This window comes from Cryptotermes secundus, unplaced genomic scaffold, assembly GCF_002891405.2.
Source record: "Cryptotermes secundus unplaced genomic scaffold, Csec_1.0 scaffold643, whole genome shotgun sequence".
NCBI classification, from domain to species: Eukaryota; Metazoa; Arthropoda; class Insecta; order Blattodea; family Kalotermitidae; genus Cryptotermes; species Cryptotermes secundus.
Genome location: NW_019731276.1, coordinates 575,860 through 602,408, shown reverse-complemented (window position 1 = coordinate 602,408; position 26,549 = coordinate 575,860). Strand labels below are relative to the sequence as shown.

General features: G+C 38.8%; 1 protein-coding gene across 4 annotated transcripts in view; it reads left to right on the top strand.

The window, feature by feature from the left end:
- LOC111866850 (PTB domain-containing engulfment adapter protein 1) overlaps nucleotides 1-25,106 on the top strand; it is a 115,394-nt gene extending 90,288 nt beyond the window's left edge. For all 4 annotated transcript variants that reach the window (XM_023856176.2, XM_023856173.2, XM_023856172.2 and 1 more), the window contains exons 4-12: nucleotides 3,969-4,139; nucleotides 6,198-6,335; nucleotides 7,520-7,708; nucleotides 8,666-8,812; nucleotides 14,587-14,920; nucleotides 16,802-16,967; nucleotides 18,212-18,365; nucleotides 19,372-19,476; nucleotides 23,967-25,106. In XM_023856176.2, the coding sequence (XP_023711944.1) occupies nucleotides 3,969-4,139; nucleotides 6,198-6,335; nucleotides 7,520-7,708; nucleotides 8,666-8,812; nucleotides 14,587-14,920; nucleotides 16,802-16,967; nucleotides 18,212-18,365; nucleotides 19,372-19,446 (1,374 nt within the window). In that variant the 3' untranslated portion in view covers nucleotides 19,447-19,476; nucleotides 23,967-25,106. The remainder of the gene's footprint in view (nucleotides 1-3,968; nucleotides 4,140-6,197; nucleotides 6,336-7,519; nucleotides 7,709-8,665; nucleotides 8,813-14,586; nucleotides 14,921-16,801; nucleotides 16,968-18,211; nucleotides 18,366-19,371; nucleotides 19,477-23,966) is intronic.
- The last annotated feature ends 1,443 nt before the right edge of the window (nucleotides 25,107-26,549 follow it).

The following is a 26,549-nucleotide window of genomic DNA, read 5'->3' as shown; positions in this document are numbered from 1 at the left end:
ATCCTAGAATACCACACAAAAGATGACGAGATTCATACTTGGCGAAAACAGGTTTAAACTTAAGGGTTTGGGAGAGACTAAAAATACTATTTCAGGGTTTGGATATTTCATGGTTCACCAGTTACAGCAGCGCTGTTTGACGCTAGACACTCACCTCCATCAAGTATCGATGTTAAGAATGAGGGAAACAGTTCTTTCATTTCCCCATACGTTATCGTGTCGTGATGCTTAATGAATTAAGCACAGAGACAACTTTATCCTTGCCTACCTACAGCCCTGGGTGAGCCCTAGCCTCCTCTACAACCAGTCTCCACTGCTCTCTATTCCTCATCTCTATCCATCCTTTCACCTTCATCTTCTTCAGGTTGTTCTCAACATCGTCTGGCCACCCCATCCTGGGTTTCTTTCCGGGTTGCAGCATTGTGCATACATTCCAAGTTGCCGTCACAATATCATTGTTCCTTGTCCTTTGCTTTGTCCGTTTCCCATATGTTCCACTTATCTGAGGCTGGTTGTTAGGTTTCTGAACATTCTCTTTTACAGGATGAGGTTGTTAGCCTCATGTCCAGCCCCAAACCTGGAGGACCAGGGTATCTCTCTTAGTCTGGACTCTACCCTTTGACCTTTCCGGCATGGGTGACTACCGGTAGTTAAACTACAGAGTCACGCAAGCCCAACCACTATGACAAGGTGGAGACACCTCTGGGGGGAACTTTACCTTTACACAAAAATTGCCCTAAGAACGTTATATATATATTTTTTAAATCCATCAGCTTGCAGACGAATTAGTACCACAGAAGAAATATCGCGACATCCGCCGTGTTGTTTGTTGATAAGGAATTCAAGTACGGTCGTGGAGTAACCCCTAATGGCATGGCATTCATTCCTAATTTAGTGGTACCATGTCTCACTTTCTTTTTGAATTAGGAAAGTAGGCTAAAGGATGAGGTCCAATGAGCAGTTGTGCTTCCAGACTATGGACAGTTCCCTGAGAAACCGACAGAACGTGGTGTCGAGTTCAGAAGCTTACCCCGCGTCAGACTTCTGTGGAGGTAGGATAGTTATGAGCATAGTGTCAGCAGTAAATGATGATAATTATGACGAAAAGCGCGTTTATAAAGCGTTCGAAACGAGGACTGCCGCCTAATTGCACAGCATGTCACCGTTTTGTAATTAAATGTATTTACAGGCTAATGAGTGAAAATGAGACACTAATGGAGTACACGTAAATTGCTTTTCCAGAGGTGCTTTTCGCTATGTTACATACCTGACTGGCTTTGACACTATTTCACCCGTATACGTTCACTTTATACAGAGAACGCGTATTTTCGTTAATGTTTCAGGCTTGTGAAAGCCTGTGTAACGAAGGTCCTAGGAACTGTAGTTAGAGATGGTGTTCCACAAAAATTGCTGTGGCCGGTGAAAGTGAAGAAGCTTCAGGATCAGTGTCCGGAAATTGAGCATGAGAAACAGAACAAGCCGCCTACAAGTTCTTACTGCCAGTACACGAACTTCCGAAGTTCATACTTGGCGTACATGGTGCAAGAAGTGTGTGCTTCAGTTTGGGAAGCTTTTGTTGCGAATTGTGGCTTGTACCACCTGGAAGGTTGGGGGCACGCGGTAGCGTAGTTGGTTGAGGGGCTATGCTACAGGCCGGAAGGTCGCGGGTTCAAGTCCCGATGAGGTCACTGGATTCTTTTCAGTTGACCTAATTCTTCCAGCCGCACTAGGCCCTGGGGTTCACTCAGCCTCTAACAGAAATGAGTACCAGGAATTAATTAAATAATTTTCGTGGGGAGTAAAGCGCGGCCGGCGCGTAAGGCTGACAACCTTACCGCCAGCTTTGAGCCGATTGTCTAGATCAACGTCTCACCACCCTATGGGCCACCACGGCCTGTTACAGGGATAGCTTTACCTTACTTTACTTTACTTACCACCTGGAAGGTTACTCACAGAATTACTGGGTTTTTGGACTTTTTCCATCATCCGGAATTCTAGGTAATAGAGGACACGAATTTTCGGAAACTAGATCTGTTTCCGTTTTCAGGCGAGAAAGGAAGACACCTACTCAGATGGGCCCCTTAGAAAGAGCTAATCTCAGTCACTGGACCAGTGATCTCACCTGAAGACGGAAACAGATCCAGTTTCCGAAACGTCATGTCCTCTATCACCTAGAGTGCCCTCTATTAACAAGAATTCCGAACGATGGAAAAAGTCCAAAAACCCAGTAATTCTGTGTATCATCCCCCGTCATCAGAACCCTTTAGAATCTGCTTTGAAGGTTGTTGTTAGACATTACCACTCAGTACTGGGAAAAGTGGACTATGCCAAACTGTGCAGGTTCTGTTGATTTGAAGTTTGTCAGGATCGAACATCCCACGCAGTCTGGCTTCATGTTCTGTAGCTATGAACAGTGGTGCTCCATTGTTTTACAAGCTGTACCAGATGCCAACTATAAATTCATAAGTACAGAAGTGGAGCACATGGTAAACATAGCAGTGGTGGAACCTTTAGTTCTTCTGGAACATATGTTTTACTACAAAATTAGAACTTAATTTGTCAAATGAAAAACCACTTCATATATAGACATATTTTTCTTTTTATTTGGTCAGATAACAGGCTACATGCGCTGTGGAACAGGTTGATTTTAATTCCCTTCTGTCTTGAGGTTAGGGACCAGGATAATGCAGTCGGTATAGGAACTGGTTACGGGCTGGATGGCAAGGATTCGGAGTTCGAGTGCAGATAGGGGCGAGATTTTTCTCTTCTCCTTATCCAGACCAGTTTTGGGGCCCATCAAGCCTTCTATCCAATGGATACCGGGAATAAACTGTCAACTCACCTCCAACTAGTGCTGAGATCGAGAATATGTGGATCGCTACATCCACTCCCCCACACGTCTTCATGGCATAGGGCTTAATTAGATAAGCACAAGGACAGCTTTACCTTTAGCTATCTCGGCCTAGATGATGTGCGGAATGCGCGTGTGATGTACTTCATACAAAATGGAAAATACTGAATAAAGCTGTAGGAACAAGTCGCAGTACAGCGGAAATAATCATACCGTGCATGTGTTTACTTCATAACATTGTAATTGACCACAAAACAATTAATTTTCCAGTGATGCTGCAAATTCTACCATATATCATCCTATATTTGAAGTAAATAATAAATGAATAAATTGAGCCTATCAGTCAAATATTCTCAAAATTGCTTCAGTAACAAACCATTACCTAATAAGTAATAACCGATATTTGTGACTGATGGACTGTAATGTATTTTTAGTGAAAATTTATCCAGATACAGACAGATGTCTTTTATTTCATGATGTTGCATTCCCAGACTTTGGTATATCAGTAAATGAACTGGAAATAAACGATAATTCTGCTGACATGAAACATTTCAGTTCTTTAGCCTTTTCCTCTTATAACTTATTAGTTGTTTCCCTGTTATTATGATTGTTGGTACATTGGTCAAATAGTGGAGACCGAATTCACACTGAATTTATTAATTTTTCCATATCAATTATCATTGCAAGTTGATTTATGACTAGCAGAGAATACAAACATGCTTGCATTCAAACTGTCACAGCTTCTGGGTGCTAGTAATAGCTTAGCGTTGCTTGTAGTAGCATGCAGTCTTAACACCCAGGTACTGTGAACATGTTTGTTTTCATCATGCAGATAGCATAGCATCACATCACATAGAAGGCTATGTGAGTGTACACTAAAATGAAATACAGTGGCTGAATATAGAATTCCAGGATTGATGTTATTGTGCCAGTAACACAACAGGTTCAATGAATGACATGCATTGACAATTGCTTGTGTAACTTTCAGCTTAATCAAGGGAAGTCACAGCTACATATCAGGTGTGATACATAACAGCACTGACCTGTGTACACCTGTTCATGATGGTACTGCTTGTATTTCCAAACAAATTTTAAATTATTTTTTGTTTCTTTACAGTTTCTAGGGAATACAGAAGTGGACCAGCCAAAGGGTATTGAGGTGGTGAAGGAAGGGATCCGTAAACTGAAATTCAACCAGCAGCTGCGGAAAGCAGAAGGAAACAAGACGCCTAAAGTAGAACTCACCATCAGTATAGATGGAGTTGCAATACAGGAACCGAAGACAAAGGTACTGTCCAAGTGCATACAGTGTAATTGCATAGCTGCCACACCATGTAGGCATTAGGAGTGTAGCTCCACACACTTCAGCACTAGATGACTGCATGGTCAGCTTCGTTCCCCAGCCACTTTACTCGAAAGTGAGAGTCCCTAGTACTTATGTGATCAGAGCAAGTTGGGTTCTGTATCTGGCCTGGACACAGTGCTGACAAAGAAAACAGAAGGAACCTCAGTGTATATTTGTGTAGTATGTTGCCGCATATTGCTGGATTTTTTCTTGCTGAATTAGATGTTTATTATGAATTCGTCATTTCTGAGGTAGCAGCATTTAGTTACATTTAAGCCCATTTTGGGACATTTTGAGTTAAAACTGGAAGAATAAGACACTTCCAGCCCATGGTAAAGATGTGAGATTTGAGGTTCACACTTTGGTGTCTGTGAAGAGTGATAACTCGTGAGATATAACATTGTCTCGTCCTATAGAAATTTACTTGCTTGGTTAATTTTTCAACCAAGCAGATGGATGCAGCATGTTCATCCCAGTGAACTTGAGACTGTACAGCATTACAGCCTAGAAAGTACTTCTCATAGTTGAAGTTAGTTATTGTTGTCTTTACCTACCCACTCACTGTAATGTTGCTTCTGGTGACAGTTTTTAAATGTTAATAAGCTCTCTGAATAATAAATTAAAATGTCAGAAAACTGCGCTTTTCACAAAAAGCCACAACAAAGCCTTCATTTATAAAGTGACTGTTTCCCACTGCCTTCTATGACCCTATTATAATGTTCAAATGTTTCAGATACTTTTATGGTGTCATATTTGTATATGAAACCGGTATCTCAGGCAGCATGTTACTAACACATTTCAGAGTTTCTGAATGAGATTTAAAAAATGGTTTCAAAACTTTTTTTTTTTTTTTGTAAATTTCTGTCGTTATTTGATTGGGTATGTTTATCTTCTCTAGTAATTTCCATTAATTTGTTTCTCTTGACTTTATCAGATGCTTTCTGTAGTCTGTGAAGATTGTGTGGGTTTCAGTATTAAATTCTCTGTTTTGTGTAATGATGAGCTTCAGAGACAAATATGCATCATAACAGGATCATTCTTTGCACAATCCATTTTGTTCTCCAATTTTTTAATGTATTATTCTGTTGGTTTCTTTTACTTTAGCACAGACTTCATAGCCAGCATACCAGCATTAAATTAGTTAATATAATCTCTACCTCCATTACCCAATATATCTTAATTGTGTGGTGCATAATTAAGCACAGGGACGTCATCTTTATAATTTTATAGCTTTGTAATTTTCTTGACTCCTTGTGGTCTCTTTTTATGTACCAGAATCATAGCTTTGTATCAACTTTTGCATATTTGTGTCATCATAACAGATAGAAATGTGTTGTGAAACAACGTACTGACATATTTAAGGTGACATTTCCAATTTAACAGCATTGTTACTAGTCAGTATTAGTGTTAATCCCCCCCCCCAAAAAGAGATACTTCTAGGCTGTTATACTTATTCTATCAAGCCATTTTTTGGAAGTCCATAGCATTCTTATCAGAGAAGTCATCATTGCAAAGCTTTTGAGTGCTGGAGAGTGTGGGAGTGGATCATTGGATAGGTTTGCCTATGGAAATCATACTAGAGATGGAAATTTTCAAATTTCCCATAGATTTTCCAGTAGGTATTCCACTGTTTGGTCTAAATACGTAGTAATAGTCCTGTAGTCTAAATAACGAGTCTTCACACAATTAAGACAAATTTGGCCATACAGGGGCTGTACAGAGCACATGTCTCATTGGTGGTGCAGATAGCTTTGTTTTGTAAGATTTGAGGCTTTCACGGCGGTGACTATGAAGAAAGCAGTCTTCTGGGATTTGGCACCGTGTATATGTGGTGTTAACCGACGTTTCGGAGGAACGTATCGCCCCCATCTTCAGGGTTGAAGTCAACCCTGCCAACGGTGCCAAATCCCAGAAGACTGCTTTCTTCATAGCTTTGTTTTGTTTACACCTAGTTAGAAATGTTTCACAAGATTATCAGTACTTGGTTGATTTCTTCTGCAGCGCATCATGCACCAATATCCACTGCATCGCATATCATATTGTGCTGATGACAAGGGGGAAAAGAGATTCTTCAGCTTCATTGCTAAGGAGGCTGACTCAGAGAGACACATGTGCTTTGTGTTCGTTAGTGACAAACTGGTAAGTATTTGGGGAAACCAGTTTGATCTTACTACTGAGGTGGTGACAAAAGGTACATTTCATAGTGGAAGATGTAATATGCAAAAGGAAAATATGGTAGAAAGAACTTTCAGTTTTATGATGGGAAATTAAGTTCTGAAGCTTTTCTTTGGGTGTTAGTAGTGCGGTAGTGTGAATCAGTAGTCTGCTAGGAGTTCACTGATTTTGGAGGAATGTACTGTTTTATCTTCAGAGTTGAAGATATGCCAACGAAGCAGTAGCAAGAAGGAAATGGTAAGCTAATTTAACATAGATTCTGTACCAGTGTAAATCATGCACAGAGATGAATTTTTAAATTGTATATAATTGTTTGATTATAGTTCTTGGTAAACTAGCCATATAGATTGAAACATTAAAGGAAAGTAGATCACACCTTTTTTTGGTTTTTTCTAATGTATGATTGAGTTGGATAGATCATAATAATATGTCTCAATGGATGAACAGTTTTTCTGAATCTAAGGCTAGATCATCTTAAAATTTATATAGAAATGCAGTCACTTGAAAGACCAAGGATGAGATGGGATGTTAATATATTAAGATGTATGTTAGGGAAATAAGTTTTGACAGTGGAAAGAGAATGGAATTCTTTCAGAATCATGTCCAGTTTCAGGTCTTGGCACTGGTGGTTTTGAACCTTCAGGATCTAGTATAAGAAAATTGTATCGCCAGTAGCAGTAGTGATAAGTTGGTATCTAAATGGTGTATGGTAATATTTCCATATTCTTGTAACATTAAATGGCATATTTTAAGAGCAATTCCAAGTATGTATGAGTAGTTTTCAATACTTGTTTGCACCACTTTATGCTTTCAGTGTTGAAAAGGTAAAAGCAATATTGTCTGTGTTCTTAAGTACATGTATCATACAATATGTACACTGGGCCATGTATTCTTCTCAGTACAGGATGGAGTTGAGTGATCAACTTTGCTCTCTGGCAGCTTTTGTGGCTGGGTAAAGAGATCCCAGTGCCTGTTGAATAGGAGGCATGGTGGTCTGCAGGATGTGTGTGTGGATTCTATGGCTATAAACAGAAAATTCCATCATCTTACCAGGAATCAAGCTATGGTTGTCCTGCAATACAGAAATAAGTGACAAGTGGGAATTCCTGACATTTACGACTGTATGGTTTTTAATGTGGTGATTATAGGCTGAAGAGATCACACTGACAATTGGACAGGCATTTGACTTGGCATACCGACGATTCTTGGAGACATCAGGCAAGGATTTGGAAGTACAGCGCCGGCTCATGTTGCTCCAGCAGAAGGTAAAGCGACTGGAATCGGAGAACTCGATGCTGCGGCAGAGACTGAGCGACATTGCACAGATCAAGGGACAGGTGAGTAGCTACTTGGGAAAGTTCTGATCAATGGTCATGCATTTGCCCTGGGTGACATACCATAGACAGGTGGTAAGAACATTTTAGTCTGCTTAAACATTTTACAACTTTAATAAATTATTATCATGTGTAAGATGCAGAAATGAAGATTGGTATTACTAGTCTCTAGTTTTGCCATGTGAATTGAACCATATGTAGGAAAGTGGGCCTAATTAATTATGTCATTATTAAAAAAATCGTAGATTTTTAAAGAAATCACATAATCCATTACAGTATAATTCTTTTAAAATGATTCCTACAACAGATTTCAGATTTTTAACTCATTTGGATGTGACATTTCCTGTAAAACTGATTATGATGTAAATAAGCCTGAAGGAATTTATGGGCTGATAAACACAACATTAAGGTAATGAGCAGAAGTGGTCCTGCAAGAGGTTTTTCTGTGGGCAGTTCAGTTTTTCCCTGCTGATTATTATTCCACCAGCCCTTCACACTCTTCTATCATCTGGGGCTCGTACAGTGGGCCTGAGGCCACAGTACCAAGGGATTTAGTTTGAGATGCCGTTTACATTTTACAGACTGATTGAAGTTCTTACTCTTTTAAGTGAAATGAAAATTAGGTAACAACGAAAATGTTTGTAAAATTGAAGCAGTGTAATGACATTTTTAATAACTGTCAAAGAGATTTGTGAGATAAAATAAAATTAAAAAGGAAGTTGGATTGGAGAATCTAATAATTTATTTGTTTAGTAAGGGAATAGATTACTAGGAGGATTAAGATTAATCCACAAAGGATGGGCAGCAAGAGACTTCAAAACTTTCCCTTTAGTACAAACCAGAAGATGGCTGTGAAATCAGAACATGTTTGAACATAATCTGTGCAGGAAAAATAAGATAAGGATCTCATGTGGTATGCCTGTCTGTGAATTTCTTTAAATTTGACGGTTCATTTTTTAGAGTGACGTTGAAGAGTATATGTCACGGAATGGGATCACAGATCTCCTGAGTATTGACAGCAGCTCAAGCAGCAGTGGGACTACCACCTCTCCTTCCAGTAATGATTCCAACTACAGTTCTGACAATATACACAGTGGACAGAACAAGGTAAACACAAACTTTTGCAAGATACAGGGTCACTTTAACTGCTACTTAAAGAACTTCTCCACCTGTATGTTATCTGGTGTTCATTTATATGAAAGATTCTAGATGTCACTGCATGCATAAACATTATTTCTTCATACAGTCAACTCTCGATTATCCGGGCTAATGGTGGGGATGGAAGTCACGGTTAATCGAAAACCCGGTTAAGCCAAATTTTATTATACGGGCTGGACGACTGTGAAGGGTCGGAGTTCGAGTCCCGGTAGGGTCAAGAATTTTAACTTCTCCAAATCGTCCAGACCGGCTCTGGGGTCCATCCAACCTCCTATCCAATGGGTACCGGGGGCTCTTTCCCCGGGGGTAAAGCGGCCGGGGCGTGAAGCTGACCACTCACCTCCAACTAGTGCCGAGGTCAAGAAAATTTGGATCTATACATCCACTCCCCCACACGCCTTAATGGCGTAGGGCTTAATTCGTTGAGCAGAGGAACAACTTTACCTTTTACCTTTTAATACCTTCATAATACTATAGACCTACCTGTATTTAAATTTATTCATCCTCATTTCTATGTCATCTCATGGCCTATTTAATACTTTCTTTACATTACACTCAGTATGAATTAGTTATTTCAATCACTGTTCAACAACATCCAGCACTTTTTACGGTCACACTTAACACTTAAAATAATTTAATACTGTCTTTTGCTTTTTCGCGGCATTTTCCTTTTTACGGATATCCGTACGAAGCCTACGTAATATTAGCTTGTCACTTAATAAACTGTCCTCTTCACTCTCAAGATAGTCTAGTAAGGATTCCAAATGATTAAGCGCAGCACCATGTGATACTTTCTTACTGGCAACACTGTCCACCTCTTCCTCATTCTCACTTTCTTCCCGCTCTTCTGGCTGCACCCCCATTGAAGTTACGATTTCGTCACTGCTTAACATTTCGAAGCCCGGTTCACACGAGTCACAGTTAAACCACTCTCTTATATTTTCCTCGTTGACTTCTTCACCACCATGAACTTGGTTAGCCACTTTTGTCAATTTTATGGCTATCTCATTTTCACTGAATCCAGTGAATCCATGGATTTCGTCATCTTCATTAGTGATGAAAGGCATCAGTTTCTTCCATGAATTTTTCAATACAGATGGCTTTACTGTATCCCACGCTGTTGAAATCTCGTATATGGCATCTAATACTGAAAAGGACTTCCAGAAACACGTCAGATCATTGCCTTCATCGATGTACTTTTGTAGCAAATTTGATCTGTAGATTCTCTTCATACTTGAGATAACTCCTTGATCCATTGGTTGGATAAGTGCGGTAACATTAGCGGGAAAATATTTCACAAAAATATTTCCATCATCTGACCTCAGGAGACTTTCGTTAGGATGTGAGGGCGCATTGTCAATGAGGAGCACAGCTTTCTCAGGTAGGCCTTGGGATTTTAGATGGTCACGAACTTGAGGCACGAATTTAAAATCAAACCATTCTTTAAATATCGCTCTATTCATCCAAGCTACTTTCTGGTTAAAATAATGGATAGGCAGACTTGAAGCTACTGTTCCTTTAAAAGAGCGTGGTCTTTTCGCTTTGCCGATAACTACTGGTATTAGTTTGTGTGTTCCTGATGCATTAGAACAGCACAAGACTGTCAATCTCTCCTTACTGGATTTGTGACCTGGAGCCTGTCTTTCATTTTGAAATGCCAATGTTCTGGTTGGCAAGCATTTCCAATAAAGACCCGTTTCATCGGCATTATAGATTTGTTCTGGCAGCAGATTTTCACTTTTCACAAAACTATCAAAATTGGTGCAAAATTGATCTGATGCTGACAAGTCCCCTGACAATTTCTCACCTTGAATACTGATTTCTCGTATTCCATGACGCTGCTTGAAACGTGTTAGCCAACCGGAAGAAGCGTCAAAACTCCCTTCTAGTTCAAGTGCTTCGAAAAAATATTTAGCTTGTTTAGCACAAACTGGTCCTGTTATTGTTGTTCCCTGTGCCCTTAGTTGATTAAACCAGGTCAGCATCGCTTTGTCGAGATCATCGTATGTTGATTTCTTCATGGTTTTTCTCTTCTTCATTCCGCTTGAATTAGAAGACGAAGCAAAGGAAATTAACTCATTCTTTTGTTTTTTCAAATCACGAACAGTTTGTTCTCCAATACCGTATTGCATTGCTAATTGTTTAACTACAGCTCCTTTTTCCAGCTGATTGATAATTTCAAGTTTCTGTTGAATACTTAACACAACACGCTTCCTTTTAAACCCCGACATTTTGCTAACGCACTTGAAGATCTATATTAAGAAACTGATACTTACTTTCACAATGCACTCTCACACTGAGATGGTACCGTTAAATAACCTGGGGCGGTGTATTTGTCCTTGAAACTTTCCAAAAATTCTTGCATTCTTTCACCCCCACCCTAGAACATTGTGTTCGCATAACGGGACGAAATAATGCAGAGCTCGGTTCACACTAGTGCGAAAATAGTGTTAAACTCACCATGTGAAACAAAAGTGAATGAATATTAAACAACATATAAACTTAAAAAAAAAAGCCCCGGTTAAGCCGCAAACCGGTTAATCCGCCCCCGGATAATCGAGAGTTGACTGTACTTCTAAAACTCAAAATTGTATACATGAGATTAATTTCTTTCTTTATCTTTATGTATGGTGAAACAATATTTACGATGCACAGCAGTGGAAATATTCTGACGGTATACATGATACAATTAGTGACAGTTTTTGGGTAAGATGAAGCGCACAAACTTACAGAAGTGCAAGAACAAGCACCTCCCCATTCTTAAGTAACCACTATCAGAAGTTTGTCATTGTGGTTTCATGTGTGTAGCAATTTTTGTACCACTTTAAAGACAGCCATAGGAGCATTTCAAGAAGTTTGTGTTATTATCAAATGAATTGACAACACCATCCAGTGTGTCTCAGTATATATTTATATAGTGCCTTTACATATTTTGGTCTGTCATGACCATCTTCAGAAGGCAGTAACAACATGCGAAGGAACTACTATTACATAAATCGTAGTACATATGCTTAAAATTTTGTATAAACATTTTGTAATTATTAAAGTTAAAAATATGTTTAAGTTAATAGTATATTATTAATATTCTTAATATGTACAATCTTGAACCATTAAGGTTTGTGTCTCTGTGCCTCTTCTGTTAAAATGGGAGATTGAGATGATGTTTACCATCCTCTGAGGTGTGGGCAGTGTTCCCCCCCCATGATTCTTTAAGGAACTGCAATTATATTATGGGTATATTTATATAAAAATGTATGTATTTACTTCATATTTGTGAATGTTGATTGGGATGAGGAATGTTTCTTTCCTTTTCAAATTTGGAGACAAGGAAGGATATTGCCATGAAGTATAACATGTTCACATTGCAATTTATTCGTGGCATTTTGTTTTTGGCATTAACCAAAATTTCAGGCAAGTTAGTTTAAGGCTTAGTCAAAGCATGTTCACATTATATAATATGTAAACATTCCATTTTATTGTTGGCATTTTGTTTTTGGCAATTGAAAATACCCATTCAAAATTGTCGTCATTATATGAAGGCTGAGAAAGGCAAGATGTTTTATGATATATGAAAGAAAAAATTCACATAAAAATTATGAGTGGAAGAGCTGAAATAAACAGTCCTCTAGATCAGGCATGTCCAACATGTCGATCGCGGGACGATTTTTGGTCGATCTCATAGGCCTATAAGGAAATTATACGTGAAAAGCGCGTAAATTCACTTGTAATATAATATGATTATATTCAGATTTTGAAGGAAAAATACGTATTAGTCATTCCTATTTCTCTATTCTTATGTAGCTTACATGAAAATTGCTTTACACTTTGATAAGTGAACTGTGGGGAAGTCCCTACTCCATCCTTATCATGTGAACTCTTATGTCATCACTCGTCATCAGCCATGTGTGTTCTGATGCAAGAGTGACTGACAGAACGTTTGATTCACTTCGTTCCCTCCCTCCAGTCAACTGTGAATCCCCGTACGTTGAACTAACAAGTGAGACGTATTATATTAGTTATTAGTGGAGATTTGTCGCTTTGCTGTGCATTAAACAAATATAGAGTTTAGGGATGAACCCAGTGTAATCAAAGGGACAGTAAGTGCTCTTCCCACGTTATTTTATTAATTTCGAAAGCGTCTGTGTACGTGTGTCAGATAAAACTGTTACTTCGATATAGTGGAAAATGCAATGCCTCAGTATCCTTGCCAAAAAATGTTAATCTGGAATGTCATTAAAATGCTCTCCATAGCAGTAAGTATGATGATGATTTTCCAACAAAAAGTGAAGTTTGTAAAGTTAAGCTCAATGAACTTATATTGAAATTAGCTGCTCAACAACAGTTGATGGCAAAACCAAAGTCACTTTATAACAATGCAACCAAATCATACTTCACGGTCAGCAATCTGATCATTAAAAAATGCAAACCTTTCACTGAAGGTGATTTGTAAAAGATTGTTTTCTGAAGTAGCTCACACTCTTTTTGAAGGATTTAAAAATAAGAAAGAGGTCATAGCTCCTATTCGAGATCTTCACTTATCAAGAAACACCATTGTGTAGCGAATAGAAATGATGTGTGGAAACATAACTGAACAGTTGCTGAAAGATGTTTCCAATTGTGTTGCTTTCTCCCTCCAACTGGATGAATCTACATACATCAGAGACACAGCCCAGTTACTAGTTGCTTTTACAACAAACATCATGCGTCGTGTTATTTTTACCAATATTTTTGCTTAAAGCGAGATATGATGATAGGAGGGGGTGGTAGATCACTGGCAGTTTTGACACTAAAAGTCGATCAGAATCTGTTTCAAGTTGGACATGCCTGCTCTAGATGTAAATGAAAGATAAGTTTATGTAGTATATATGGCTATAGATGGGGTTTGGATTGGCAACTCAATTTATTGACACTTAAACACACAACTCATAAGTAGAAGTAATTACAGTGCCACCGCTAATCTCCACAATTCACAAATCACCACAGCACCCACTAATCCATTTCCAGCCTGCTGTGTCTTCATCAACCATTCCCTGGAAATAGCTTCTAATAGTGGAGAGTCTTCAGCTCCACATGCTCAAGTTCTGTCCTCACAGCCTCCCATGCAGAACTCCCTAACAACTGACTTTGTCCCTTGCTTGTAACATATCAGCATGTACCACACAGAAACACGTAATTTCCAACAGTAACTCTATTATTGCGTGCATATTTGTTCATCTTTACCGAGCTGTTGCCCAGAAATTGTTGTTGTTTACAGAGTTACCACTTAGCCATGGGTCTATACGCCACAGTAATATTAAAATGTGTCTTAGGGAAATGTGATATGAAAATGAGAACTGATTCTGTATAAGGTCCAGTTTGAACTTCTTTCAAGATGACTGTGAACCTTGAATCGTCTTAATTTTGTTGGATTTGACGTTCCCATAGTGGTGACTGAGGAGTATGGTCCTCCGGGTTGTAATGCCATGTAGTTTCAAAGGAACCCGAGGTTTGTAGAGGACAGTATCACCTCCATCTTCAGGGTCAAAGAGTAATCCAAGCCAGAAGCCATCAGAAGCAGGTGGCGAGCTCAGTTACACACAGAATACCATAACCTTCATATCATCTTTGCTGCTAATGCTGTTACTAAGTGAGGACTACTCAATGAAGGCCATGGTAATCTTTCAGTGTTTATTAACCTTGCAGTGGATATCTGGTTGTTTAGTAACACAAACCTTGCTCAACAGGAGAATGGCAATCTCCTGAACTTGAGCACTGGGTCCAGTAATGGGATCAGCACTCCACCCTTTTCTGCAAGCTTAGCCCAGCCACCTCCTGTGCCACCCAGAGCCTTTGAAGTCGGTAGCGGCAGCAAACCATTTGGAGAGAGTGATTTCATCGGTGATATGCTGTCATCATCGGCCCAGCCATCTGTTGGAACAAAGCTGGAAGGGTTGCTACTGGATGAACTGGAGGAAGATTTCAATCCACGAGCATATGAACAGATGCCCAGCAACATTAACAGCAGTGGGAGTGTTACATTATCCAGCTCAAACGGCTCTGTTTCTTCTCCACCTTTATGTGAGTATAGAAAGGTTACAAATCCTTGTTGTGGCTCCTAGTGAAGGCTGCAGCTTTGTGTTAGGTGATTTTCTATACAGTAAACCCTTGTCCATCACAGCTGATGCATTCCTCATAAGTGGTGCATTCAGTGAATTTGCATTGGACAGACTTAAGGGATTAATGGGGATGTGGAATGCAACCATGAAACATAAAGAAAGAAGGGTAACCATTAAAGCATTAAATATTTTTAGACCACCTCTGTGATCTAGTTGTCAGAGTTCCTGGCTACCTTTGCATGGAACACATGTTTTGTGTTTACAAGGGGAACCTAGTGTGGTCTACACATAAAAGATGGCACTACAATACTATTTCCTGTGATTTGCAGCTGTGAAAAATGACAGAGGGTTGTTTTTGTTCTGAGCAGTGCAAGTTTATTTTTGAAGTGGTACTGGAAATTCGAGGTGGGGCACACAGTAGCGTAGTTGGTTGAGGGGCTATGCTACAAGTCAGAAGGTCGTGAGTTCAAATCCCGATGAAGTCATGGGATTTTTTTCAGTTTACCTAATCCTTCCAGCCGCAATATGGTCCTGTGGTTGACTCAGCCTCTAACAGAAATGAGTACCAGGAATTAATTAAATAATTTTCCTGGGGAGTAAAGCGCAGTCGGCGCATAAGGCTGACAACCTTACCGCCATCTTTGAGCCAATTGTCTAGATAATGTGGGACCCTCAACGTCTCGCAACCCTATGGGCCTTCACGGCCTGGTACAGGGATAGCTTTGCTTTTTTCTTTTTACTGGAAATTCGAGAATGTGCTTGAAGTGCAAAGATGGTGGAACCTTCAGTGTGAAAGCAGACCTCCAGTATGACTAAGAGTTACAGGAATTTAAAGTAAATTTGAAACATACAGTGCTCTGACTGATGTATATAAGCAACAGTCTTGTAGACTGTGCCCATCAATGAATGAGGACACTTTGACTGGGTTGTTAACAGTAGTTCACACAATGCAGCGATTGAAGGCAATCCTGACCACAATGTATGCACATAGCCAGCAACACTACAAGAGCTCATGAAACAAATTGAACAATCATGCATAGCCATCCCAACACAGACTTCAGTGGCCAATGTGAATGGTGTTACAAAGATAGTGGTTGTCATTTTGAGCACCTGCAATAGGTTCACTGAATGCTAAGTGCCAATGTGAAAATAGTTAAGGGTTTAGCTTATTAAAATGTTTTATTTCATGTATTGAAATATGTCTACATCTTTGTGGAACACCTTGTATGTAGAAATTATTTAATATATTTTATACAAGTGATGTGTACAATAGATGCTTTTCTTCTAAATTTGGGTGCAGGTTATATTTTGGCACATACATTAACTGATTTGAAGTAGTTTAGCTTTCATTTTAAACACTTATGATATGGTGAATATTTAACAGAATATAAGCAGAAATGTTTTACTGACCATCATGCAGCGTGACTATCATCTCAGAGATTAATGTTGCAATTAATAGAATATACCATTGCACTTGTGTTCCTGCATGACATGATTTGGTTAGCCGTTGTTTATAATTGTAGAGAACCTAATTGCTGTTGTGAAATACCAGATCATGATGCAGGTAATTTTTTTAATTATGTTGAGTTGTCTGGTTTGCATGTGTGGTTGTGTGTACATGAAATCCATGTGGACATGGTTCAGAGTCAAATTTGTCCTGACATTCTGTTATTTGTTTATAGCATAAAACTGCTGGTGCAGAAAATATTGTTTTACACTTGCATGAGAGTTGGTTTGATTTTTGGAAATTTAATGATGTTCAGTGTGTTTATTGCATTTTTCAAAGCAGTTGTTGCATATGTATACTGGATCATTAATATGATGGGATCATTTTTTTTCACAGTGGCCCCACCTCCAAAAGTGCCCAGAGACTCATCCAGACGTACGCACACACACAACAATGGCACAGTTGCACAGAATGCAGATCCGTTCAAGGAGGACCTGTTTGGCTCCACTCCATTTAATCCTGCTTCATCCTCAACATTGTCATCACCCTCTGCTGCCAGCAGGTAGGATGAAGTATGCCTCTTATTGTGCACCATTTTAATGTTCATCACTTCCAGATTCATTCTTTTGCCCCCTGTTCCCTTATGTAATAATTTTCATGTATTTAAAGGCAGATGGAGTAAGTTGGACAGACTAGAATTTTTTAACATCACATATTGAAATGAAGAACTTGGTAAGTTTAGGAACTGCTTATTATTATTAAATTCAGGATGTTTTGTTCTTCCATATCCTGTCAATAATCACAAAAGATTAATTTACAAATGATGTAATACTTTAAAGCATAATGGTTATTATATTGTCACATGTTGGGTGTTGGTAACACAACAAATAACTTCACGCCATCTTGGATCTTAGCGAATTTATTGTCCATTCGCTCTCACACTTATACAATTCACAATTTCCCAATTACTGCAAGCTGCAGTATCACAGTTAGTTCTCCTGTTGGAGTCACTGCCATTCACTCGATGCAACTCAATAACAATGGACTTCAACTCACTCTGGCAAATGCTAGACTGCAACTGACTGGTTACGCATTCCAGCCTCCCTTACATACCCTTAGTCGGGCAGCGGAAAACCCACCTCGCATCACTGTTGCGTAAACATCATGTTCACAGGCGTTGCTGGGCAACGCTGCTGAGGATTCTTTATTGTTGTGTAGCAACCAGTGTGCTTTGGCTCAGCTAGGCACGCCACGGAGAAACACAGTTTTCCTTACTGTTGCGTAACCTCGTTTCCACTGTTGTGCAACCCGGCAACCAACCGTTTATCCAGAATCTGTCTTCGTGGTAACTCATTCCACCTCCCGTTGCCCACCAACGGTTAGACATGTCACAGTATCTACCACGTGCTTTAATATATAAAAACTGCATAATTTATTTTTCCATCAGTGTGTGTTTATAGAATTTGTATGATTCTTAGAACAAACGTTGATGATATCACTAAACAGCTCTCTAACCATCTAACTAGATGGTGTGCCATGCCATGTTGACAAGGCATCTAATAACATGACCATGGACCAGTTATTTCCATTTTAAGTAAATATGATATTGTCATCGTCATCATGAGTCAGCAAAGTGAGGCTGCAGGAGTCTGTCACACTCCTAGAGGGACTGAAGAAAACATTGGAATCTTGGTCAGAACAGTTCATCTGTTGCCAAAATTTAAAACCGCTAGCTCACTAATATTAGTACGAGTGAGGTAAGGCGGACTTTCACATGCTTATTTAAGTTTAATTCCTGCGCCTCAGGGCTGCAATGAAGCAACCAGTGCCTTCAGCAGTAGGCGTTCTGTCTGATCCATTCGGAATGGGAGATTTTGGCAACCATGACAGTGGGGACCCATCTCAGCAGGAGCTGGAGAATGCCATTGGGCTTTTAGACAAGAGACTTCTGGAGATGAAGGTAAGGCAGTCTCAGTTCTTGATATATACAGGGTGTCCATATGAAAGGTATCCAAAATAAAATAATTATATCTCAGAAAACTAATTAAGCACTACTCCATGAAGGAGTATGGGGGAGTGGATGTATAGATACACATTTTCTTGACCTTGGCACTAGCTGGAGGTGAGTGGTCAGCTTCACGTCCCTTACGCTTTATGCCTGGGGAAAGAGCCCCAGTACCCAGTGGATAGGAGGCTGGTTGGGCCCTAGAGCCAGTCTGGATGACTTGTAGAAGAGAAAATTCTTACCATGCCAGGACTCAAACTCCAACCCCTCTGTCATCCAGACTGTAGCCAGTTACTATACTGATGATGCAATCCTGACTCCCATTTTAATCCAGTACTACACTGATATGTATGGCTCTATGTTAAAAATTCATTAGTATCCACTTCTCTAACAGACATGCACTAAAAGCCAGAGACGAAGAAGAATAAGAAAAATTAAACTTTCTGTCATGTCCACATTTTTGTTGTTCAGGGAAAGATCATTCCTTCAGAACTTCGCAAATTTCTGGTTACTTTGGCATAAAGGAGTTTAAGCAGTCATTCATTACAAATAATTACACATGTGTACAGGCCCCATTTTAAGACCTGTCCTGTGGAATGTGTGAGGAGAAATATGGCAAGAGTAGGGGGCAGTCATTTCAGCTCAGCTGTTGGAGTGAGGGAAGGTGATTCACTGTAACTAAGGCCCTGTTATAAGGGCCTGTTATAAGGAGGAGGAAAAGAAGTAAAAACTACAATAAAATTTGTTGCACTTAAGACGGTATTTATCCATATATACCCTGTTATAACTTGTACACACCCCACATTCCTTATTTTAGGTGGTTGACTAAGTCCATTGGAAATTTTGTTCAGAATAGCCAAGTCTACAAACATGGACAGTAACTAGGCTCAGCTGGATTAAGAAAACTGTATCTTTTAATTCCATTTTAAATGCTACTTATTGATCAAGACTGTTCTTACAGGATGGTTTCAGTCGAGGACTTTCATTTGGTAATGAAGACTTCTCCCTAGAAAGCCTGGATCCACTTCGTAATTAGGGAATAAAAGAGCACATCACTCTACGGCAGGTAAAAGATACTTTGATGATAAATTCAAGTAAGGCCTGGTGTATATTCCTGCAGATTATTAGTCTGCCATATTGTAATCTGAGTTATGGTACATGAGAAGGACACGGTTATTGAGCATGACCTTGAACTGAGTTTATTCCTCAAGGAAAACTAATATTTGGAATTCCCATTGAAATGAAATTCATGGAACTGAATAGTTAATGACTAAAGAATACACTTAACATGAAAACTTGAATAAATTATAGACTTTTCCATAATTTGAATGAGAGAGTATGCTCGGTGTGAATGGGAATTAGACACCGAAGTGACATCATCTGCTGTCTTTTCACACTCCGTACTAAGTTAAAGTTAAGAAATTATGTAACCAAAGTGGACTTTACTTTTTTAAATAATTCAGCATTTATAAGGCTAAATGTATTTGTTAAATATTAATCGGATAAGAAGTTGTAAATTGAAAATATGTACCTTAGAGATTCTGCGATTTCTTTATATTCTACAACTAAAGATGTACTGATACTTAAGTATTTTTATAGCTTTGTATTCAGTTGGAGATTTCTTTGAAACAATACCGAAATCATACAATTTACAGTAACCCCATTTCCATAATTTCCTTACCATTGATGCTGCCACCAATTAATCCTGCAAATTTGTTGGGTGGAATATATCTTGCACTATCTTCAGCTCAGGGCCCTAATATTTCCTATAGCAATAAATATTCAGAAAATAACATTTTGAAATGTTTTAAATGAAAATAATAATGTGACAACTGTTGCAAATATATATATATGAGGCTGTTCGGAAAGTAACTGCCATTTATTTTAGGCGACTAATGTAGGAGTGAGAGAGAGCTCACACATGCGACTTGAGTCGCATGACTCATTGCCGTGTGAACTATCACATAACTGATGTCCTAGTGTTTGTTCTTGTCTCTACAGAGTGAGTTATTGTGCAAAATTCACACTGTTATCCACTTTCTTCATGCTAAAAACATGAGTGCTGCAGCAATCAATCATGAGATATGCAGGATTTATAGCCAAACTATAATGAAAGATGGAACTGTAAGCCAGTGGTGTAAAAGGTTCAAAGATGGGCGATCAGATGTTCATGATTAAGAGCAAAGTGGTCGGTCATCTGTAGTGAATGTTAATCTTGTTCAAATTGTTGACCAAGAAATCTGTGAAAGATGGTGCTTCGCAATTTTAAAAGTTTTGTGTGAATTTCAACAAATTTCATACACTGTTCTGTATGAGTTTATCTGTTAAGCCAGGCTATCACAAGTTTCACACAAGATGGGTTCTTAGAATGCTTGTGGTTGCACATAAAATGCAGAGAATTTGTGTAGGACCATTCAGAACAAAAGGCATGGAATGCTGACATCTGGTATAGTGATCCTCCATGACAGTGTGCTTCCGCATACAGCTGCTTACACTAGAGCACTGTTTGGAGAATTTAAACTGGGAGTTGTTTGACCACTCTCCTTACAGCCCTGATCTCGCTCTGAGCAACTACCACCTATTTACGTACTGAGGATCACAGTGCTTCAGCAATAATTGGGAGTTGATGGAAGGTGTTAAAATGTGGCTGAGTTCACATGCTTCTTTGACACAGGCATACAAAAACTTATTCTCCAATATGCTAAGTGCTGCAACACTGGTGATGACTGTGTTGGGAAGTAGCTTATGTATGTACATAACACTTCATGTGGATTCCATGTTCATTGACATTGTATAAGTACCTAAACCATTGGACAGATTTCTTTAAATTAGTATTCATGTATACGAGGTGTATCAGAAGGTTCCTGGACTGTTATTGTTTTAAGTGGCTCAGTGAAAGAAAATGAGAAGGGAGTCTGGGGTCACACTTCTGCAAGCCTATTGCATCAGTCTGCCACATGACACCATGCTGTGAACACGCATTAGTTTTACAAGAGTGCTGTTTTGATGTTGTGTATCGTTTTGTCTGCAATGGATGGCAAAATCGAGCAACGTGTCTGCATCAAGTTTTGCGTGAAGCTCAGTAAATCTGCTACCGAAACCCTTGAAATGCTTCATGGTTGTTTTGGAGAATATGCTTTAAGCTGGACAGCGGTTTTTGAATGGCATTCATGCTTCAAGACCAGTCTAGTATCAGTTGAAGATGATAACTTTCAGGGTGACCAGGCACCAGCAAAACGACAGAAAATTTTGAAAAAATTTGAGAACTCATCCACAAAGACCGTCGCTGAACAATCCATGAGCTTACAGACACTGCTGGCATCAGTTATGGAGTTTGCCAAGAGATCTTAACAGAAAATTTGAACATGCACCGCATTGCCACGAAGTTTGTTCTCTGACTCTTTGACAGATTATCAGAAGCAGTGGCACATGAACATGTGTCTTGAGCTATGAGAGAAGGCTAACAAAGACCCAACTTTTATCCCTAGGATCATAATGGGTGTTGAAAGTTGGATTTACTCGTACAGTTATGATCCAGAAACAAAGCAACTATCATTTTGCTGGAAGAGCCCACAGTCACCAAGAACAGAAAAGGTACGGCAGGTCCGGAGTTCAACAGAGAGCATCCTCATTGTATTTTTGGACATGAAGGAGATTGTTCACCATGAACTTGTTCCTCCTAACTCTGTGGTCAACTCTGACTTTTACTTTGACATTTTGAGATGCTTGAGAGAATATATGCAATGAAAAAGACCGGAACTTTGGTGCAACTACAACTGGCTCCTTCATGATGACAATGCACCTGCCCACGTGTCCTTGAATACCACAGAGTTTGTTACTAACAACATGGTTATCGTTCCCTGTCCTCCCTACTCACCAGACTTAACCCCATGTAGTTTCGCTTTGTTCCCCAACTTGAAAATGAAACTGAAAGCATGATGTTTGGGAGCAGTGTCTGACATCCAAAGAAAATTGCAAGGAGTACTTGACAGCATTAAGGAAAATGACTTCCACTGTGCTTTTGAAGTGTGGAAAAAACAGTGGGATCCCTGTATACATTCCAAAGGAGAATATTTTGAATGAGGTGGTAGCCAAAATTGAGTAAATTAAGCCAGCATTTCTTTTTTGACACTCTCCGATAGCACCTTGTATTAATCAGTTGGTTATATTTTGTTGCAATTTGATGTCTCAGACCTCTGCATAACATTAGTTGGCAGTTTTCATTTTTAGCTCTTCTTTACACAAGGACATAAATGGATTTTTCCATATACTGCATAAATCATTCCACAGATTTTGTTTTAATTCATTACTATGCATTATTAGGCTACTGAAATATAGATTTTTCTTATTTTAATTTTAATTGTTTTTCTGAAATTCAGTTATAAACTGGCTGCAGGTAACATGAACAAACTGCAAAGATTGCTACTGGGCATTTCATGTGCTACATTAGGGAGTGTGTTTCTTTCCAGTTCTGTTTCTCAAAAAGATGGGTACTTACCTCTATGTGGGCAAGGCAAAAGGAGGTCAAGTGAATTACAGGATTTTTGACAGAAATAAATTAGGAAGTTACATTTTTTTTTTCAACTTTTTATTCCATTACAACTTACTGTTTGCTTTTAAATGTTCTCTGAAGGGAGATTTCAGTACAGTGTGCCTTTCCACAATACCAGAAAAAAAAACTGATTGTTAAAATCTTCATTACTACTGCAGTGCCATTCCATTTCCTCTCAGCAACTGCTTAAATCATTTGGATTTTGTAATCAGAATCATAAAATCAATAAACACTGATAATCTGACCATAATTATAACTGAAGAACCATAGTAATTACTTAATGGGAGATCCTAAATTTGAATAGGACATGTGATATATATGTGTTGATAAATATGGGTGAGGTGGTAGCATTTTTGATTGAGGTTCATCAGATGACAACATTTTAACAAGTTAACCATATCTGTTAATTTGTCACTTATTCAGATTTCCTTTTTTTCCTTTGGCGCTACAGCCCTCATTTGGGCCTAGGCCCACCTCCATGAAACTCTCCGTTTCACTTCGGTTTACTAGATCTTACACATTCGGTAGGACTCCTTGGGCGAGTGATTGGCTTGTCGCAAGGCCTCTACCTGTACACAAACACAGAAAAACGCACACAAACATCCATGCCCTGAGTGGGATTCGAACCCACGATCTCGGCTTCCAAGTGAGCGAAGACAGTGCATGCCTTAGACCGCTCGGCTACCGTGACCGGCCACTTATTCAGCTTGGTTATGCCATTATTTTTAAACTTAACAGTAGTTTAATTTCTGGGTTGCTGGAATGCTTTTGTAAAGGTTTGCAATTTCAAAGGGATAGAGAGAAGTTGTAAACTTAGCTTTTGCATATTGTCAACCAGTACAAACTTCAATCCCATAGGTGATTTATTTTTTTGTTTTCAAACAATATACAGATAAGCTTGCAGGTTTGTAGTTACAATGTTGGTTCTTTGGCTTAGATGAAGTTTGACAGGCACTGTATCATTCTGTCTTTGAGATTATGCCAGAAATGAATTTTTCTTGCAGATGTTGTATGTTGGCATGGGAATGTTCTCCTCAATCAGTCTGTTGGCATAAGTTGTCACTACTGTTGCATCGTCATCTTTAACAGCCAGCAGTTCTGCTTTGGTGGACATGGAAAGAATGAGAGTCAAGATATTACAGTTAATATTTTGTGTGTATGTACATGATAAGTTTTAGCTTTGCATATGTATGTTATATAGCAACTTGATAATATTCCTCTCTGTAAGTATTCATTATGATTGTATGCAGCGTGTAAGTTGAATTAATTTAAAGAAAATGGCTGAGGACTTGGTGCTGTGTTTGCCTAGTGGTAGATAAAAAGACTTGGACAGTGTATCATCTCTCTTCAAGAGTAACATAAGTTGTTAAAAGAGTTGAGTATTGAGTCTTCTTACGAAGTGACTTTTAGCTCATTGCTGTTGTGCCAGATTAAATTGAGGCTGTTTAATTAAGCTGTATAATTTTTGGAAGAAAGCAATGACTGTTTAAGAAAATGGAATTTTGCCATATCATACATTTTCAGTTAAGAATGTATGTACATTGCCGTGTATGAATGCTTCAGGAAAGCTGTTTGGCATTACAGCATATCAGATCATTAGGTCTGGAGGAAAAAATGGTAGTTACGAATTATGGAACTTGCAGTAGGAAAGGTTTTTTTATAGCCCTAACTATGTGCAGTAAATTTCACAGTTGTTTTCTGTCCAGGGACCATTAACAATTTTGTTTATAGGGCAGATTGAACTGCTGTATATAGTAATACTCTAGTATAATTATCCAAAATGGAAAAAATGTAAAGACATGGGACCAAAATATGTATTAAAAATGCTAGCTTTATTGTGTATTTGTACATGATAGTATTGCTGCTATTTTTGCAGCACAATTGTTTGAATTCAATGATAGATTTAAGAAGGAATGTTGCATTTAATATGGAAATTATATTGTTAGATTTAATAATAAATATATTTTCATATAAAGTTTTAGCATATTCTTAAACATTGAGGAGATAAATTTTACCTCTTTGTAATATTTGTTATAGTTACATTTTCTGTCTTGAGACATGAAGTGATCTGCTGTATATAATGACTGTATGAAATGATCCATTTTGTTATTGTAATGAAAATATTTTTCCTTTTGTTTATGATATGCAAGTACTGTTTTCAGTTTCTGATCCACTAAACTCCTAACCATACCCTGAGTGAAACTTTCCAGTCTGGCCCATAGCATAATTTCATGAATGAAGGTGACATTCTTGTATAAGAACATTGACACTGAAAACATTTCAGTGGTGTGGTGTTCCTGATTGCAAGGTATTGACTGGTGAAGTACCTAACAAACACAGGGCCAGGGGAATGGGGATGAAGAAATAGCATAACATACTGGCCTTTAAGCAACTCATATGTTGACTGAAGTGTTAATAAGTCATTCAGAATAATAAAAGGGCATGCAGTTTTCCAACAAACAGGAATACCTGCTAGAATTCTAAAGAAGTATTTATATGCTGTTCTCAGTTTGTTGTAATTCTCCACTCCATTACTGCAGATAAAGAGTTTACTGTAGGCTACTTATATTTTGTAATAGTTTACTCTGTGGTCCCAGCACTACCAGATTTTCTGAGAAGAAGTGGGTCTGGAATAGGGACCACTCAGCCTCGTGATGATAAGCGAGGAGCTATTTCAAGGAAATAGCGGCTCCAGTCTAGAAAACCGAAATTAACTGCCGTGGTGATTCGTGGCAATGACCATGCGACACCCTCTATCTGCAAAAGTTGGCATTAAACTTTGCCGACAAGCAGCAGAAATTGGAAACTTCGCAGAGTAGTGTTTAAAGTCTTCTGAGTCGAGAAGTGAAATGAAATGTGGTTTGAGACATTCGGAGAATCGACTGGTCAACTGTTGTTTCATAGTACCAATTATTTCTCAGAACAGCCAACGATAAGATTTTCCATCATTTTCTGTCCTTGTGATTCATTGTCTCCTGGCTAGCAGTTCTGAGTGCTCTCTGTCTCCATGTGAGCATCACTTTCTTTGTGTCCAAACATCGAACTTATGGCGTTAGTAATTTTTTATTATTTTTTTGGAACAGAAACTGATGTCGTTAGTTTGGGCATGGATAATTTCAAAAGTTTTTTGGCTTGCAGTAGTACTCCAGAAAATACTTTCAGATAGGAGTTGAAGACAGAATCTTAAGGGATGTCATGATATCCTCAAACAGAAATAAGCATTTCGTTATTATATTCTTGTTTGCTTGCCAGGTACCTGCGTGCCGCGTGAGTATCAAGCAGCTGAACTATGTTCACTTTCCTCGTTTTGTAGTTTGGAAAGTGATTTTTGCTTAGAATGGCCTGCAACTCTTCATGCCCTCAACTTTACACTATATTGTGTGTCTTCCAATTGCCCCTGCCCTAACAAACTGCTGTCCTAAGCTACGAGGTTCTGCCTCACTTGCGTCTGATGGGCTCACTTTCTGGATATGGCAGACGATTCATTGTCTGATCGCTTCTTCTGCAGTATGTTGTTCAAAGTGTTATCCTGGCTAACATGGTTGACGTGAAACCTCCGCCACTGCAAGTTGGGAAATTTCTTAAAT